The sequence below is a fragment of the Pleurodeles waltl genome, chromosome 4_2, assembly GCF_031143425.1.
Source record: "Pleurodeles waltl isolate 20211129_DDA chromosome 4_2, aPleWal1.hap1.20221129, whole genome shotgun sequence".
Classification (NCBI taxonomy): domain Eukaryota; kingdom Metazoa; phylum Chordata; class Amphibia; order Caudata; family Salamandridae; genus Pleurodeles; species Pleurodeles waltl.
In genome coordinates this window covers 285,304,866-285,325,154 of record NC_090443.1, presented here as the reverse complement: position 1 = coordinate 285,325,154, position 20,289 = coordinate 285,304,866, and the positions used below count along the sequence as shown (strand labels likewise).

At 40.9% G+C, this 20,289-nt stretch overlaps 1 protein-coding gene across 2 annotated transcripts in view; it reads left to right on the top strand.

The window, feature by feature from the left end:
• The window catches only part of MCHR1 (melanin concentrating hormone receptor 1), a 34,852-nt gene extending 16,513 nt beyond the window's left edge, over window positions 1-18,339 (top strand). For both annotated transcript variants that reach the window (XM_069231146.1, XM_069231147.1), the window contains one exon: window positions 16,527-18,339. In XM_069231146.1, coding sequence (XP_069087247.1) covers window positions 16,527-17,476 — 950 coding nt within the window. In that variant the 3' untranslated portion in view covers window positions 17,477-18,339. The remainder of the gene's footprint in view (window positions 1-16,526) is intronic.
• The last annotated feature ends 1,950 nt before the right edge of the window (window positions 18,340-20,289 follow it).

Genomic DNA, 20,289 nt, shown 5'->3' with positions numbered 1-20,289 from the left:
TAACCACTTATATGGCAGTGTATTTGCATTAACTTGTGGCAAATGATTATTCAGATTTCACTATGAATTTTAAATACCCTTAGCTCCGGATTTTTTTCTGTACAACTTAGAATATTTATTGGTGCATCTCGTGGATCTACTACATCGGTTTGCTCAAAGGAAAATATCAATACTTTGTAGCATTGCTCAGGCAAACAAAATAAATCCAAGACTGCTGACCACGTCAATGTCCTCAATGCAAAGTGTATTGACACAATAAAATGCGACAGGTCTACACAGATCTCAATCTATCAATCTCCTTGGCACAAGTCCAGCATTCAACTTTCGTCTTACCTGGATACCCACAGATTTCACCTGTTCCAGTCGTTCCTTTGTCTCCACCACAATACAGTGTCAGCATTGCTAGTGGTTTCGGAAGACTTGAGACTGGATGGGACTCAAATGCCTAATGTTACGTGGCAGGAAGACAGAAGGGATGATCGTGGGGAACCAGCCCCATCCACTGACACCCGATTGGTGCCTGCTACCCTAGACACGCTTCCTGTCCCCAAACCGACAAGCAATAACTTAGAAGTAAGGCTTGATGAGAGCCTGACAAAAGAGCATCAAGTCAGGAAATTGTCAGCATGTTGCTTGGGCCTTCTTAGAAGTTTAAGAAGGTTATCTATGACCTGCCTCTTGACACCCAAAAATCATGGTCTAGGCAAGCTTGCCCTTTTGCCTGTACTATGGAAATGCATTATACTTGGGCATATCAAAGAACCTGCAGAATCGATGACAGACCATCCAGAATGCGGCTGCCCATTTGTTACTGCATGTTCCCAGACATCAACCAATCTCTTCTCTATTAAGGGAGCTACACTGGTTGGCAGTGGAACGACAAATCAAATTTAGAACTTTGGTTTGTGTTCCTCCGTATTCCAACATAGGTCGTGCTTTTCTCAAGAAGGTGATCCAGCCTTACATTCCTTCAATGACTCTTAGATCAGCCAACCTCAGCCTTGCATGTCTGGTCATGATCAGAAGAGCTCGAGTGGGAGGGCGCTCGTTTCGACTCTTACCAGCTAAGCTATGGAATTCCCTGCCTCATAGCCTTCTCTTATACTTGAATGAGCCAGCTTTCAAGAAACATCTCAAAACCGTTTTTTGTGGTTTTTTTTAGTGTTTTTTTTTAAAAATAATTATGCCGGGTTAGCAATGAACTTTAACAAGCTCACTTGGCGCTGGGAAGCCCTAGTTGGGGCTGCCATGCGCTCTATATAACAATCATCAGAAACAGGCATAAATGTACCATTTTCACAGATCAATATATTAGGACAAAATCCCTTGGTACAGTGTAGTCGGCGTGAGGCCTATACCACGCGATAATTGATAAACTAGCAAAAACATAAATGGCCAAAAGTGTTATGGCTGAATAAATCTAGTGTTGAGTAATTAGCTTGAGTGCTAAACAAATTGTGATACTTTACGCAATTCTTTAGACCCTTCTTATACTTTCTCTGTTTAGCGTTCAGCGCAAAGCGCCCTGGCCCCTGCTGTAATCTTTGTGGGCTTTGTAACCATGCCCACTGCAGGCCCATTAGTTTGGTTGGTTTGTGTGCTTGCCTTTTAAAATTAGCTTGATTTAATTAATGAAAGGCATGCAAACGTCCTGCCTTTTCCGGTGTTGAACCCCCCCCCTCGAGCGCACCGGCCAACTACTAAAAAACATACGAGGCTCCATTTTTTTCATATGGTTTCTGCACTATTTTTTCTCTTTATTTCGTAGGCAGCGCGATCTCGCTGCGCAGTAATCAAGCACTTTGCATGACATTGACCCTGTTACATGGATATTTGCACGTTTGCCGGTTACATGGATAATTGCACTTTTGCCGGTTACATGGATAATTGCACTTTTGACGATACGTTTCACTGCGAGCGAACTTCTGTTTCCTTTTGTGTGTTTGCTTTGCGCTCGTGGCGGCCGTCTGCACACTTATGTGAAACTGTTTTACTTTTCAATTTATGAGGCAAGAAAAGTCTTGTTAGGAGTTTACAACACTAATAGCTTTAACTTGAGTGAACGCGAGACTCACTGCATTGAAAAAGTTTGTTTTACCTTGGTTGAGGGTGTTGTGGGACTCAGGGAGATTGAGTTCACAGTAATATCTTAAAAGGATAGTTTTACTAGAACTGTAAAAGTGCAGGGGGAGAGACCCCGGAACCAATAGAGGAACTATTGTTCTAGAAATGGCAGCCCATTCCTACGTACCTGAGACAGATAGGGAAGCAAAATGAGAGCAGGGATGCAGAGCAACCAGAAAAGATTCACGTTACTAACACGGGAAGTGAACTCAAACGTCGTCTGGGGACATGACACTACTGAGATATCAAATTGTAACCTTTTATTTGGTAAAACTCTAGCTGCATAACTGAGAACAAGTCGGACACACATCCATACTAACCGTGACAAAGACCGTTGTGGTCGAAACACGTCAGAAGAGTTGCATGTTTTGGAGCAAATAAAAGAACTTCTAACAGAGTGCAGTGCAAATTCTTTTGAAACATTACATTTGTGAGGGGTTCGGTCTCCCATCTTGGCACGAGCACCAGCTGTTGAACGTGTCTTCCTTAATGACCGCATTGTGGATATATATATTTTCCGACAATTCGACAAAAAGTCAAACTCTGCACTCCCAGGATCTCAATTATTCTCCTTTAATACAATGTGAACCAATACACCTGACGCGTTTTGACCAATAAGATCTTGATCACGGTTCGTGAGGGCTCCATTAATTTCACTTTTATACTCTTTCCCACCCCATGTCATTATTTGGCATTGTGGGATATGTAGTTGCACAAAAACAGTAATAAAACAATACTTAAGCAATAATAAAGCAAAACCCAATTCCCTAATCAACTCCAAAAATGTGACAAAATTAAAATGCTTGCACTGATCACAGACAACATAATACAGCGACTTTTACATAGATCATTAATCATATATACCTCCAAATTTCGATGTTATCAAAAATACAGATATAGGGCAATCATTTCAAACTGTCCCAAGTACTCATACATTTATTCCATGATTTTGACCTACTGTTATTAGCAAAATCCAAGTCCACATATCCTGTGTGGGCCCTCCATTCATTTTGAGATATAGTACCCTGCTCTAACAGACAACTTGCACATATACCAGTATAACCCACCTTTTTTTAGAATTTGTTTTCAGAACATATCTTTTTTTACTACACTCATATATACCTATACCACTCCTATAGTTGACAATATAATTCTTCATCACCATTGATCCCATATCGGTTCCTTTTAATCTAATAATAAATCTTGATTCAAATCATCTCAATTGTTGGACCCTATCTCCCCCTCTCTCATATTTTTTTATAGTAGCTATACCAAAGTATCTCATGTGTAACCAATCGGTCCCATTATGGTTTTTCAAATGTTTTGCCATGGCATAATTTATATCACCAATCTGTACTGCCCTAATATGTTCTAGTATCCGCTTTCTCAATGAACAGATGGTGCTCCCCACATATTTCAACCCGCAGAGGCACTCTATTACACATACTACAAATGTTGTATCACAAGTTATTCTGTCCAAGATAGGGATTTCTCTGCCCTGGAAATCCACAGTTTTATTCCTATTGCATCCAATTCTACATGCCTTGCTTTTTTTTGCAGCAGATAAACCTTTATTATAGTCTGTTAACCAATTGGATGCTATCAGCAATTCAAAATGGCTTTTCACCAGTTGGTTCTTTAAAGATGGTACCTTCCTATGGGTCACACTTGGTCGTGCCCCAACTCGCAGTCTAATATCAAAGTCTTTCTTTATCAGATGTCAATGTTTGTTTAAAATATTCAATATTTGTTGATTTTCTTTAGTGTATGTCAGACAAGTCTAATAATTTCTTCTCCTTCTTTCTCCATATGCCTAGTCTTATTCATAAGGGTCTGCACTTGCGTTACCAATCTGGCTTTCTTTTCTCCTTGTTTGACATCACAAGCCTTATATCCTCTTTTCAGGCATCTTTGTTCGATGTCCTTAAATTTGTTATCCATGTCCCTACTATTGGAACAGTTTCTTTTCACTCTGATAAATTCACCATAGGGGATACTGCTTATGAGTGATTTTGGATGGAAACTAGATCCATGTAGAATATTATTAGTTGCCGTAGATTTTCGATGCAAAGTCGTTTGTAATTTCCCATTTTCTATGTAAACCATTACATCCAAAAAATCAATACATGTCCTACTCATTTTGTATGTAAATTGTAATCCCACATCATTGATATTCAGTTTTGTAAAAAACTCACTGAAAAGCCCTTTCATACTGTTCCAAATTATAAATAGATTATCTGTGTCAGAGCCATATCACTACTTTCTCCATATACTTATCATTCTCATCTCCCTAAGCTATATGTTTTTCCCACCAACCCACGGTCAGATTGGTATAGCTTGGAGAAAATGAAACTCCCATGGCAGTACCACAGATTTGTGTGTAAATCTCATGATTAAATATAAAGACATTGTTCCTAAGGCATAGCTCTATCATCTCTTTGATTAATACTACTCTGTTGTAGATAATACTTTACTGCTTTATGCCTACTTGATGTGAAACTGATGTATACAAGGAAATCACATCTATGGTTATCAGTATATAATCAGTATGCCATGCTACGTCTTCTAGTAGTCTTAGGAAATCTCCAATATGATGTATGAATTTAGCCCTTTCACCATGGGTGACAGGAAATAATCCACATATTGAGATACGTTCTCATTTAGCGACCCTCAACTAGAGATAATTGGTCTTCCTGGAGGTTTATTCAAAGTTTTATGAATCTTTGGTAAAACGTATAAGGGGGCATGATTGGGTTCTCATTCATTAGAAATTTTAATTCATCAGTGTTAATTAAACCATTTGAGTGCCAGTTTTTCAGTCTATTCTGTAAGTCCAGTACCAGGTCATTCATAGGATTCTTATTCAACTTACAATAATTCAGTTCCACCCCCAATTGTCTAGAAGCCGCTGCAAGATATTCTTTCTTTTCCAAGATGACAATATTACTTCCCTTATCTGCAGGTTTGAATTCTATAACTTGATTATCCATCAATCTCTTGAGTGCATCTCGTTCCCTGATGCTCAAGTTTGCCTTTCCAGTCTTATTGATCACAAATTTTACTTTCTCTAGATCAGTTACAGTAAAATCGTGGAACACATCAATCTTATTTCCTGGCGTAAGGGTCGGACAAAATTTTGATCTTGGTTCAAATTTCAGATGCTCTTGTCCTTGTTGATCGAAACGCATTGGGTGTCTGGTGCATTGGTTCACATTGTATTAAAGGAGACTAATTGAGATCCTGGGAGTGCCGCGTTTGACTTTTTGTCGAATTGTTGGAAATTAAGTACAGGGATTTGGTCCTTCCCTTGCGCGGGCACCAGCTGATGAGCGCGCTGTGAAGGGACCAGTTTGCGTGTGGATATATATATATATATATATATATATATATATATATATATATATATATATATATATATATATATATATTTATTATATTATATTATTTTTTTTTCACTTAAAAAAACAAAGGTTACAGGGACGTTATAGTTAGGCTCACATTTTAAACGTACGAAACCATAGAAATTCATCGGTTAGAGTTACTTCAAGTAACTATAACTTGTGCCCTAAGGTAACTGTAACTCAGGCCCTCGCCATGCACTTCTATTTGCCCCACAAATTACGGCACTCATTGCATCTTCCATAACATCATTGATAATATCAATGTAATATTTGCAGTAACATTTTTGACGAAAAACTGTGCATCGCAGGGGTGGCGAGTTATAGTTACCTTAGGGCACGAGTTATAGTTACTTGAGGTAACTCTAACTATAACTGGTGAATTTTTCATGGGTGGTTTTGTACGTTTAAAATGTGAGCTGAATTATAATGTCATTGTAACCTTTGTTTTTTTCAGTAAATATATATTGCAGCCAAGCCCTTATAACCACCCAACTCCATGCCACGCATGGCCTTTGGCTGTGCTCAGCACAGGTTAGCCACAGGGCCTGTCTCTGTCAGTGCATGTGTGAATGTCTGAGTGGGTCTGAAAGTGGGTGTGTGAGTTTGAGTGGATCTGAGTGGATGCATGAGTGTCTGAGTGGGTGTGTGAGAGGGCGCCTGAGCCTCTGAATGCATGTATGAGTGAATTAATTAGCTTATGAATGATCTGTGTTTTTTTTTTCTTTCACAATTTTTCATAATCGCAAATAATTTGAGGAAATTCGTGAACATTTGTGGATTTTCACAAATATTGCATCTCATGGCGCAAAATTATATTATTAAACATATAATTTGCCCCTAAAACACACCTGTATCACACCCTTGGGACAAGGATACTGTCACCCCCACCCCTTACGGCACTTTCAATTTGATTTGAATTTTCACCCCCAGGGACCGTGTCTCGTGAAATAAAATGGATGTCGCAACTTTCTAGTCAGGTTGCGGTCAGCCAGTTGCAACACTTCTTTTGGCACGTGTATTTGTGAAAATTCACCAATTTTATGAATTATTCATGGCCAGAGATATACACATTTATTTGCCCTTAAAGATCTCCTAAACTACTGAATGGATTTACATCAAATAACCAAAAGCCCAATCTGCGTACCAGCAGCTAGTTTTCTGCCAAATTTGGTGTCATTCCGTCCAGTGGTTCGGGCTGTAGATGTGTTGACAGGTCCTATGGGAATTAACATGGGAAACACAACGTGTTTTTAGCCCCTTTTTCTCTGCCCCTGCTTGACAGATCACCCTGAAACTTCCCGTACGCAACAAGAATCACCGGGCTGCTTTTTTTGGAATATTTAGTGAAGATTCGTCAAACAGCGGCAAAGACATAGGCAAGTCAAAAACGCTTTTTCTATGGAAACATGGTCCTAACTATAACTATGTACTGTCGCTTGTCAGTAGGATATATATAGATATATATTTATCTCAAATGAAAGTTTGAGGTAATAGAGGCTCCCTGCTCCAACGCCAGGGGCTTCGCGTTGCAGATGTCCTTAACTCGTTACATTCCAGCAATGACACAAATTCACAATAAATAAATATATCACCTATAAAACTTATTATTCTGTATGTCATCATTTGCCCCTTGTGAGAGTTGCTACATTAAAAGCAAAATATTTCCAATTAAGAAACTAATCATCAAACCTATGAGGGCAATAACCAATGAAGATGGGGCACATAGTAGGGAAAAACATTTCCATGAATCACATGCGGGTGATTAGAAAGCTGTGAAATATTTCTGAATAGACACAAAAAATCTTGGAAGAGCAGACAGGGTGAAATCCCTACTGTAGCACCCTCCGCAGTCTGGGTACTCAACAATGAATACGCCACACACAGAACTATGTATTACATGTCTTTATTCTTCAACATGTAACTGCAAACTCAACATTCTCAACTTGCATTCACTGCACCTTCATTCATACTCACAAGGCATGACATCTGTTCCTCTGTTAAATAAATAAATGTATAACTGTTACAACATCTACATGTTAAAGCTCTTCAATGAGTCTTCTTGGTGCTTTTACAACTCATCCGGATCATGTCTTGGGAAATTGGAAATCAATAATCAGTGTCCATAATCTGCTTTGGTGACGTAGTAGGAAACGGTCTGGGATTCACCACTGGTTTTCTCTGATCCAGTCTCTGCATTGACATTATCGTCCGACAAACTTGGAGTCATCTGTTTGAGGTGCAAGGAATCTCACGTGATAGATTTTCCTGGACATTGGGCAGTCACCATGTGCCCTTTGCCAGTTACAACTTGAAATGGCTCAGCATCAAAAACAGGAATCAAATTTGCACTGACATGGCTGACGAACAAGCACTTGATCTCCTTGCTTAAAAAAAATGCTCTTTGCATGTCCCCTTTTGTCAGCATAGGCCTTTATTTTCTGTTTAAGACTCAAGTCAGTTGCACGTGTCTCGGCATCAGTTTTAGATCTGATGTTTGTCTATTGTGGCAACGTGGACGTTATGACTCTCCTGAACATAGGTTTTGCCAGGCTTTCACCTGTGGTTGAGTGAGGAGTTGAATGGTAAGCTCATAAAGTAGAATTCAAGACAGTCTTGGGGTTGAGCTTCTCTAATGTAGCACGCTGAACAGCTTTCTTTAACATACTCATGAAACGTTCAATGAGTTCATTGGCCTATGGCCAAAGAGGTGTGCTTTTCTGATGCTTCACATTAGGCAGATTGAGGAAGTTTGAATTCTCTGCTATTAAAAGGTAGGCCATTGTCAGTTTTCAAAATCTCTCAATAGCTCTATCCTGAGTGATAGACAAGAGATCTTCAACTAATAGGAAGCAAGAGTATTCATTCACAATCACCATCAGGTGATGTCCATTATCAAGTGGACTGAAAAAGTTAACAGCAATCCTTTCTCAGGCATGCATGGGCATCTCTGACATCTTCAACAGGTGTGAAGTAGTTTGATGATAGGCAATTACACAGAATTACAGGTTTGTAATTCTTTTTCAAGTCATTCATCAAGAGGAGGAAACTGGAATCGATCACAGGAGCTTGGTTAGTAGCAATGATTGCACAAAGTCCTTCATGAGCCATTTCATTCACTTGCTGAAGTAGACTTTCCAGAATGACAATCCATGAACCCCTCAGGATAATTCCTTCTTGTGTCTTTTGTATTTATGATACTCGCTGTCACTAGTAAGAGGTTGAGAATGTCAATTCCATGACTGATGTATAATGTCTTTCAACTTCAACCTGTCACTATCTTGAGCCATGGCAGTGACAATTTGTTCAAATGAAATGGCAGCTGGTATGTTCGACTTCACAATGACATTTTTGTAGGCTTCAGCAGTCTTAAATGGGGTTCCATGACATTGTATAGCACTCTTGAGAAGTAGTTTGCAGGGTTTTGATCTTTCCCTGGCCGATGCATAATTGTGTAGTTGTCTTCTTGCAATCATAGACCCCATTGTTCAATTTGTGGAGGCATCTTGGCTTTTGGGTTGTCAAATATAGTCAGTAATGCTTGGTGATCTATCACAAGTGTGAACGGTTTTCCACACTACTGCTAAAGTTTCTTTTTCTGGCTGTGAATAAGCATGTTGAGTCTGAGATAAACATTTACTTGCATAAGCCATGGCATCGGACCAGTAGAATGTTCAATGATATTATGCTTAAGTAATGATTCAATGACCTTTTCAACAGCTCCTTGTAAATGAAATGCAATTCTTTTGTGTCTCTGAGGAACAGGTTACACATCTTCATTGATATGTAACTGTGATGTTATAGCCTTAGTGTTTTCTAAACCATAAAATAATGACGGAAACTGACTTACTATTTGGTGATGAGCAATAATATTGTAGTTTACTGATATCAGTCACATATCACCAGCTGTGCAGAAACTGAGTAAACAGGCACTTGATGCTGTACCCTGAAGTACATGAATGGGCGCTTGCACCTTTGTCTTCCTGTGGTCTATCGTTGCTATTCAAGAGCCTTTTTGTCAGAGGCGTCGCTGCAGCCCATGTGTACACTTTTGTTTTCAATAGCGCCAGTCACAGTAGAGGACACAGTTCCTTGTATTTTCCCTGAGACCTAATATTTAGTGATGCACCAATGTTGACGATAAAATGTATTGCCCAACTTTTTATTTTCAGTGTAATCTTTGGACCATGTTTAAGTGACTTGGGTGCTTTCTCATGTTGACTTTTCTTTCACTGATATTTCTTTTCACATGCAGCCAGTTCAACATGTGCACATTTTGCTGAGGTAAACGTTGTCATCCCGCAATCGTCATCTTCACTTTCACTCAATACTGATACTGACAAACTTTTCAATGACGATTTAGATGACAATCGGCTTCATTTGTGTCAATTTGTGTCAACTGATGTGCTCACGTGGCCTTGTGGGCGCATGTTGAACGTCGCTCTTGCTACATTCGGTTGGCCATTTTGTCTTCTCACCGGGACACACACACTTTTTCCTTCCCCTTGCAGACTGTTACAAAATGGTTCTGTTTACCACAGTCTTTGCATATCTGTCCAATGGCAGGACATTTACCTTTGTGTGAAAATGACAATTCACATCTGAAGACAACTTCTTTTTCCGAGGCGACATAACCTTGTGTCCTTCAACTTTTTGTTTCTGCTTACTTTTCATGTTCATGACTAATTCGCTTTCGGCACCCTCGCCCTCATGTCAACAGCTTGTCGATTAGCATGCTTATCAGCTCTGGCGAACATGAGAATTCACTCCAGACCAAGAGTTTCATCCAGCATTCATTGTTTGAATGAATCTGACAAGCATCCGTCAAAAACTCTGATACATATTGCTTCTTTGTCATTACATTAAATACATCTGCTGTGTTTTATGAGCATGTCCAGTGTCTCAACAAATGTATCTATGGTTTCATCAACTCTTGATTGTTCTTGACTGAAAACATACCTTTCGTAATCCACATTCAACACTGGATTGAACTTGAGGTTCAAAGCTTCTTTGATTTGACAGTACGTAACTTCATCAGCTTGTGGCATTTTCTTTGAGACTTCTTTTACACTATCACCAGCAAGATTTTTGAGATACTTTATAATCTTTTGTTATCTGTTTCTTTTAGTGCATCCGTGAAACCATCAAATGTGTCTATCCAAGCAGTCCATCTATCACCAATATTTTGCCTTTGGGCGATAGTCAAAGGTGGTGTTGGTTTCAAGAAAGCAGCAGCATTGTAACTGTTCATAGGATTGGCTGATATTGTGACTGGAGCTCTCTCTCGCTCCCCTTGCTAGAAATCAGGATCTGTTCTATTAATGCCTCTACCCGGGCCCTGCGATTTGCCAGCCTCTGGCCATTTTTTATGGGCGTGGGTAGCAGAACATCTTTCTTCTAGACCTCTAATCACAGCAGGGATGGACGGCTCTGTAAGCACATCCCCAGGCACGTCTTTAGGAATCACTCTAAGAAGCAGTATGATAACTCTTTAAATAGTTCAGGTAAGCAGATGACCCTTTAATTTACTTAAGTGGTCATGTTTTCAGTCTCTCTTTTTGGTCTTTAAACACCCGGTTGATTTCTGCCTCGCAGTGCTTCTGATCACTGCATTATTGGGCATTCTGACGTTATTAATTGCTGCACTTTCAAAACCTGGTTGCAGCCACCTTCAGCAGTGGCGCGCCATATGCTGTATAGCTCTATATTGCGTAATAGCGCAATACCTTTCTGTATGGCCTTGTTCATTGTTTCTTGACCAATTATGCATGGACTTTCCAACAAAGCATTCTTTATCATCAAATGGTTCACTCTGGCTAGATTTGCGCTATGACTCCAGATGCACTAACAGTCGGTTCAGTACTTCAATGAAGGCACATGCGGCATGTACAAGCAGTTTGCTTAAACCAAGGCAAACTCTCTGGGAGAGCACTGTCGATCTTCAGGTTACTTATCCCCTATCTTGTCGCCAATTGTAGCATCCTCCCCAGCTTGGGTACCCTCCAATGAACATGCCACACATGGAGCAATGTATTACACATCTTTAATCTTCAAAGCGTAACTGCGAACTCAACATTCTAAACTTGCATTCACTGCACCACGTTTTAATACCTAGGTCATCATGCTACGAAGTCCTTCAGGATCCAAAAGGTTCCATCATGCATACTCACCAGAAAAGACACCTACGTAAACAGGAGGCCGGATATATTAAGGCTGGATGATCCTTACTAAAAAGTATGAACATTGATGAAAAGTTAAATGTGCAGCTATAATAGGATCAAGAAACATACAACCCTTAATGTTCCTTGATGAATTAAGTGCGACATATTTTAAGTATTTTAATGGGAGGGCTCATTTTATGTATTACACATGGCTTTAAGTTGAAGTCCAGTTGTTAACCATTTTATATTTGGTTTTATGTTTATTGTTAGGCTCACTATATAATTGAATGACTAACATGAAGTAATATCAAAAGTATAAGTCGTTGAACCCAGGAGGGACTCAACAAGATAAACAACTAAAATGGAAAATGACAATAAAAATAAAAATGTATTTCAATCCATTTACATTTATTTATAATCTGAGCAATCAGGACTGACTAAAATGTTATTTGTCAAAAATACGGAACACCCATTATTCCAAGGAACAAGGGTAATACAATTATACGGAACAGTATTCCATTAGGAATCATTCAGTCCACATCTGAAACATGATACAATTGACCAAAATGATCATACATGATAAATTTTCAATCAGCAAAAATGATGATTGATATTTTAATACTCAGGTACCATAACATAGGTTGAATGGATAGTCAAATATAGTCAAACCAATGCAGGTGCACCAAGTGACTGTGCAGTGTAAGTTCAGATAGATGAAACAAATATTACATTAACAATATATACAACTTGTACAAAATGTCCCACCCATAGGACAGAAGTAATTTCTTGAAATTCAAATATAGGGATTTGGGTTTAAACAGTCCAATAATCAATGATACGAGATAAACCGATCAGTCGACGTTTTGACCCATTTAACCGAGTCACATGTGGTCTTTATCAGGACAGTAAAAGGTAGCAGCCTAGGGGAACAAATTTCCATATGAGTAAAACGGTATTTGAGCAGTGATGTATCAACAATCTAAATTTTGAGTGTTTTCCTCTTTATTTCTCCAGTATGATTGTTATAATCTGGCTTAAGGTTGAATGAATACCTATGTATGTATACCTTAGAGTTTGGAACAATAGTCTTGAGCACTCATAAAATCATTTAAAAAGACCAAGTCAGTGTTCTGTGTTCTTTTATTTGTTCCATATGTGTTTCCTTTTGTCCGTAAATCTTAAATCCAATCAATCACAATAAAAACATTTTACACAAAAGTCATGAAAGGTACATTCTTCCCTTAACAGCCAACACGTGTTTCATCGTAAGGGCGTATGAGCCTCCGACTTTCTCAGGGCTGTAAACAAATGTATAAAAAGTCAGTTGCTGACTATGGGTTCTTTATGACCCCAATGGTGAGTGTTAATGTGGCGGTATGACTGCCAACAGGCTGGCGGTACATACCGCCCCATTATGAGACTGCAGCCAACTTGCCACTTTTCCACTCATACCGCCATGGCGATATGAGCCGCCGGGCCAGAAATGTGTATCTCCAGCCCGGCGGCTGGCATAGTACTGTCGGCAGCATTATGAGCCTGCCTACCACCATGGCTATCATCACGAAAGCCATGGTGGTAGACCCTTGCGGTGACAGGGAATTCCTTCCCTGTCACTGGTAGGCGGCTCCCCCAACCCCAACACTCACCTGACACCCCCCTCCATCTGAACACCCCCACCACCTCCGATCCTCACATACACACCCCCACCCCCTCCGATCCTCACACGCACACCCCCACCCCCTCCGATCCTGAGACACACGCCCCCCATAAACACACACACCCGCAGACATGCATCAGGCATAAACCCAATCACTCACACTGGCATACACGCATTCATACATGCCTACATCTAGACATGCTCACACACATTCTTACAACGATCACACCGACATGCAGACATGCACTCACTTCACCATTCTTACACGCATTCATTCACACGCATACAACCACGCAAACAACACAACACACACAGACGCATTCACACACTTATTACACATTCATGCACACACTCATGCACACACACAACATCCCCCCTCCCCTGTAGGAAGCCCGACTTACCTTGAGCGCGGAGGTTTTCCGGCAGGGAATGGGAAGGGATGGTGCAGCCACCAGCAGAACACCGCCAGGCCATACGAATTGTCATAATATGTCTGGCGGCGTTCTACCGGCGTGGTGGTGCTGGTGGCAGCAGCGCCAGCTTCCCACCATGAACACTGCTGTATTTCCGCCCTTCTTGTGGCGGAAGTCATGCAGTGCTCATAATATTGCGGATGGATGGTAGCCATGGTGGCAGTATTTTGGTGGCCGTCACCGCGGTGGTAGGCGGTTTTCACCACCGATGTCATAATGAGCACCCATATCTCCTAAATTCGGTACCTTCACCATGCCCTTGAGTGTGTGGGAAACATAAGCACTATACAATACCAATAAAATGTAAAATCATACATAGAATAAATACCCACCCATGTAATCATATAATGCAAAGATTTCTCAAATCCCACTTAAATATTTCATAATCATTTTACAAATCAGAACACAATTGTAGTGCACACATCAAAACATCTCTGTGCCACGTGAAAAAGCCCTCCATTATGGAATACTCTTAGAATAGTTCATGCTAGTTTAAACTAACATATTGAACTTTAGATATTTTTGATTGCAAATAACATGATACATTTGCCATATACCGAGTGTATATTATGTACTGAGAGCATGACGGTCTTATGTTACTGTTCCTTCAAGCAGCAAATCTGATTACGATAATGGTAAGATTGGTGATTTTAGTTTGGTGATTTTTATAAATTGGGGCATTTTACAGTGTTCTCTGTCACAGTATACACCGGATTGTATGAGACAGAAATAGGTCTCCTGGGAGAAGAAATATTATTTCATTTGTTTTTAAATTTTATATAGGATTTTTTAAAATTATTTGGGCTTCTGACACTGGAGAAGAGATTATCTACTTGCAATAAGGAGATGGTGTTTGCCTTGAAGAATATGTTAGGTTCAATATTTTTATTTAAACGTGAATGAACTAATCTAGATGGGCTTTTTCACTTGGCACAGATGGATGGCCTGACAGCTCGATGTTGGACGCTTTGTTTCATTTTCGGCATTTATTCATTTGTGCAGTTTGTCATCACTGTTCAATTTATATAGTCTGCACTAGTTTCAGGATAATGTATGTGATCAAGAACCAGATGGGTCAAAACATGTCCTTTTTTTGCTTGATAATAAAATTTGGAAGCAACTCGATTCTCAAGTGTTGCTCGCTGCACCATTTCCATTTGATGAAATAAGTAGAAAAAATATATAAAGAAACATATAAACTGTTGACAGGTATTTATGGTTCGGACCTAATTCCCAGAGACTAAGGGGCATATTTATACTCTGTTTGCGCCGGAATTGCGTAGTTTTTTTTTACGCAATTCCGACGCAAAACTAACTCCATATTTATACTTTGGTGTTAGACGCGTCTAGCGCCAAAGTCCATGGAGTTTGCGTCATTTTTTAGCTTGGACACCTACTTTGCGTTAATGAGATGCAAGGTAGGCGTTCCCGTCTAAAAAATTGACTCCGAGGCATGTGCGCCGTATTTACACTCCCGGGCAAAATTCACGCCCGGGAGTGGGCGGGTCAAAAAAATGACGTACGGCCGCTTTTGCGCCGTTTTGTAGCGCCTGGACAAGGCAGGCGTTAAGGGACCTGTGGGCTCGGAAGGAGCCCAGAGGTGCCCTCCCATGCCCCCAGGGACACCCCCTGTCACCCTTGCCCACCCCAGGAGGACACCCAAGGCTGGAGGGACCCATCCCAGGGACATTAAGGTAAGTTCAGGTAAGTATTTTTTTTGTTTTTTTTTTGGGTGGCATAGGGGGGCCTGATTTGTGCCCCCCTACATGCCACTATGCCCAATGACCATGCCCAGGGGACAGAAGTCCCCTGGGCATGGCCATTGGGCAAGGGGGCATGACTCCTGTCTTTGCTAAGACAGGAGTCATTTCTATGGGGGTTGGGAGTCGAAAAAAATGGCGCAAATCGGGTTGAGGCGAAAAATTTGCCTCAGCCTGACTTGCCCCATTTTTTGACGCCCAAGCTCCATATCCCCCTACGCCGGCGCTGCCTGGTGTATGTCGTTTTTTTCCACGCACACCAGGCAGCGCCGGCGGCTAACGCCGGCTAACCTCATTGATTAAATACGGCGCCCGCATGGCGCTTCAGAATGCCGTTAGCCGGCGCTAATTTTTTTGACGCAAAACTGCGTTAACGCAGTTTTGTGTCAAAAAGTATAAATATGGCCCTAAGAGTTTTTAGTGTTTAGCTGATAACTTGGGCGCAGTTTGACGAATCTTCACAAAAAATTTTAAACAAGTTTGCCACTCACTTCAGCTGCTGTTTAGAAAGTTTCAGGGTAATTAGTCAAGCAGAAGCCAAGAAAATGGGAGGCTCTTAAAGCGTGTTTTGGGACCCCCAAATTCAGCAGTTATAGTTATTCTTATCTGAAGCAACTATAACTCGTGCCGTAAAGTAATTTTAGAGCACGAGTTATAGTTTCTTAACATACGGTTTTGTGTGTGTAAAACGTAACTCTAACTTTTTTTGGGGTGAATAAATATATAATCTTTTTTCAGTGTAAATATTCTCTGGGTTACAGATAGGGTAAACACTTGTATTCTAACTCCATGCACACTCTCCAACATAAGCCATTTACAGTTCACACACTCAAGAATTACTCTGGTACCCTCACACACCCGAGGATTACACTTTTATTCCCCTCCATACGTTCATTGGACTTATTCTTTCCTTTGCACTTTTTAAATTAACCTCTCCTTTCTTATCCTGGCAGGTGTGCCTCATGGCTCTACTTACTCCCCGAGCATCCTCATGCCCTCAGTCTTTGGGACCATCTGCCTCCTGGGCACTGTTGGGAACTCCGTGCTCATCATCGCTGTGGTGCAGAAATCCAAGCTACGGTGGATGAGTGTGCCAGAGATCTTTGTCATTAACTTGTCCCTGGTGGACCTCCTTTTCCTCCTGGGTATGCCTTTCCTCATTCACCAGCTTGTAGGCAACGGCGTCTGGCACTTCGGCGAGTCCATGTGCACAGTTATCACGGCCCTTGATGCCAACAGCCAGTTTACCAGCACGTACATTTTGACCGCCATGTCCATCGACCGCTACCTGGCCACTGTCCACCCTATCTCATCTGCACGGTTCAGGAAGCCCTCTACTGCCGCTCTAACCATAGGTCTTCTTTGGGTACTCTCTTTCATTAGCATCACCCCTGTTTGGCTTTACGCTGGCCTCATCCCCTTCCCTGGTGGTGCCAAAGGCTGTGGGATACGGTTACCAAACCCTGAGCGTGACATCTACTGGTACACCCTATATCAGTTCTTCCTGGCCTTTGCCTTGCCCTTCCTGGTGATCACAGTGGCATACCTGCGCATCTTGCATCGAATAACCTCAGTCGTTGCCCCAGCTGCGAAACGCAGTATTCAGTTGCGCAACCGAAAGGTGACACGCACTGCTGTGGCAATCTGCCTGGTCTTCTTCATCTGCTGGGCACCCTACTATGTACTTCAGCTAAGCCAGTTGTCCATCAGCCGGCCCAGCAGGCTCTTTCACTATGCCTACAATGTTGCTATCAGCCTGGGCTACGCACACAGCTGCCTTAACCCATTTGTCTACATAGTGCTCTGCGAGACCTTTCGGAAGCACCTGTCACTGTCGATCAAGCCAGCACACCAGGGCACCCACCCTCAGACACCTGATGATGAAGATGAAGGGCAGCCATAACACACAACTGCCACACGTAATAGCAGTTGGATGGTTACTATCTCATGCCAGCCTACGAATCTGTAAGTGAACTTAAAGGTTGGGCGCAGGCAAACTCTTCTCGCCAAGTTAAAAATACGACATGTGCATGGCTTTAGCAGACTGGAGTTTGTGTATGATCATAGAGCATGTTGATGTGAGCATGGAAAGACATATTTTGTTAATTTTATTTTTGTGGCACAGCATATTCTGAGGGAATCATAGTTTCATCTTGGAAAGCTGCAAGGAATACAGATCCCGACGGCGCATTGTTTGGATGTGCAGCCTCTGAAAGACTAACGTGTAATAGTCCTCTGAAGGCAGTGGATTGTGGCACTTTGTGTTTTTTTTTCTTGAGACATTCAAAAATGTGCAGATGCCGTGACTATGGTCTTTGAGAGTTCAGCGACTGACGTTGAGGAGGCCCCGAGGAATAACGCTCTGCAATCCAGGCATTTGTAGACAAAAACCATGGACATCGGGTCTGATGTTTCCCGGATGAAGCGGATTGCTCTGATTACTGAGGTAACTAAGGGATTCCTCCATAGAGAAAGAAAAAGGTGACGCTGTTTGGGTTCTTTCTTCTTTTCCTGTTTCTCTTAATGCTCAAATTGACTCATTGCTTCAGAAAGATAATATTGCATGTTTCTCTGTTGCTCTGGGTACTTGCAGTGCCAATGTTACCTGGACTATCTGGTCCACAGAAGGAAGTCTGTGACTTATATTTGTCGGGACAGAATTTGAAGGACACAGCAGAACTCCAGCCTCACTGTGAATTCTGGGAAACTAAACTGGTTGCTTACCTGTCTGCAAATGGTGAAGTGTTCGGCCAATTTATAAGGTAATAAAGCAGATATTTTTACGATAAAAGACTTTATGTGAAGAGTCCACCCATCTATGAGTACTGGTGTGTATAAAAGCAGAGGAGATATATAGGTTTACAGGAGAACTACAGATATTACTTATATGTGTGTATTTGCAAAGATACATATACAATTATGGTTAGATCAGATTTTCCTTTGAAAACATAATGTTTGATTTGCTTCTAAATTTGGAGCCGTTAGACAAATTTGCACAAAATTTCCCCAAAAATAAGTAAAACTGGTTTAGGTTCAGCATGCCAAGGAACATGGAGATCGGTGCGGCTGTGGCGAATAAAGAGGGGAAAAGGGTCAAAATAACTGTGTTGTACATTTTACCTCCCTTAGGAAAATATGAAGTCTGGTACAGAGCAAAAAGCTGGAACGAAATTACACCAAACATGACATGAAACTTTGGGGCATATTTAAGAAAAGTGGCGCTGCACACAGAGAGCACCACTTTTCTTGTGCCCCTTAGCGTCCCCCTAAGGCCACCATGTGTGCACCGTATTTAAAATATTGCACACCATGGCATTAATTAGGAGACTAGTTTCAGATTTTTTTTACGCTAGTCCGATGCTTTGCAGGATTAGCGGAAAAAAGTTTGATGCTAATCCTGTAAAGCACCCAGAGGCCCATTGTAACCAATGTAAGCCTCCTTTTAACGCAAATATATTAGATGTCTTTGTGCCCTAATGGGGGAACGACCCCTTTGCATACATTATGCCTGGCACAGGCATAATGTAGCGCAAAAGGTTACAAAGTGGCGCAATGCATGCATTGCGCCACTTTGTAAATATGGCACATCTTTTTTGGCCTTCTAACACCACATTAGTGTAAAAAAACAAAATGACGCTAATGTGGCATTAGAATGGCGCTAGGGGCTCCTATATATGCCCCTATAACTTTACTCAAAATAGTACCTTTGGCTTGGTTTGGCCATTCATGAGCTTTTGAGTGATTAGCAATAGAAACATATGTTGACTGGGCTTCAAAAGGTTAAATTATACAATATCTAGGATGTTAGTTTGTGGACAGTCCCCAAAACCTGAGTTGCAAACTATATGCAGACACAGAGTTAAAAAAATAAACAAATGTGATTGGATAAGGGAGTTTTTATTTGTCCGTTTTGGATTTTTGGACCCATAGTCCGGCCTATGGATCTGAACGCTTTGATTTGGCTGGTAGCAAATAAAACATTTCTGTATCCACCATTACAGGACACAGGACTTTGTCCTGTAAAAAAGCAAATTGCCACATAAGAGATCAGTTTAAAGACAACCCTGATTCCCCCAGACCCCACATGGGTAGGCTTTAAACGGACCAACCACATGCATAGTTTTATTAAGTACATTTTACCACCTATGACCATGGCAGCAGGATGAGAATGCTTTCATATAAGTTGGATGCAGTTTACCAACTAAACAAAATGGAAGAACACAGTTAAAGTGAAGTTATTTTAGGTTCAGTTATAATAATTTAACTTATGTTTACAAAACCTGAAATTCACTTAAAAACATTGATGGTCGTCACTTTAATGGTAATATGATATGTAATGAGACTTAACAGATTGGTTGTAACATTTGTAATTGAATTTGTCACCTCTAAGGTGAGCTCATAAGCACTGGATCTGCATTTTTGGTTTTAATGGTTTTTTTTTTTCTCCATAAAATGTTGTAGTATAAAAACCCACATTTCACAGGGAACCATGAAATATGGCAACTAACTTATGGTTCCCAATGACATTTAAATTGTATCATAATGACAGCCCCCAAACTACTTTATGTAGTAGATGGCGTCCCATAAATTCACTGGCCAGCACTTTTGTTCATGTAAAGTAAACAAACTCTAACCATTCTAATTCCAATCTTTATTCTTTGTTAGCAGCACGTTAAAAACAGCTGGCTAATAAGTTAGTGTTATCTCAGGTAACTA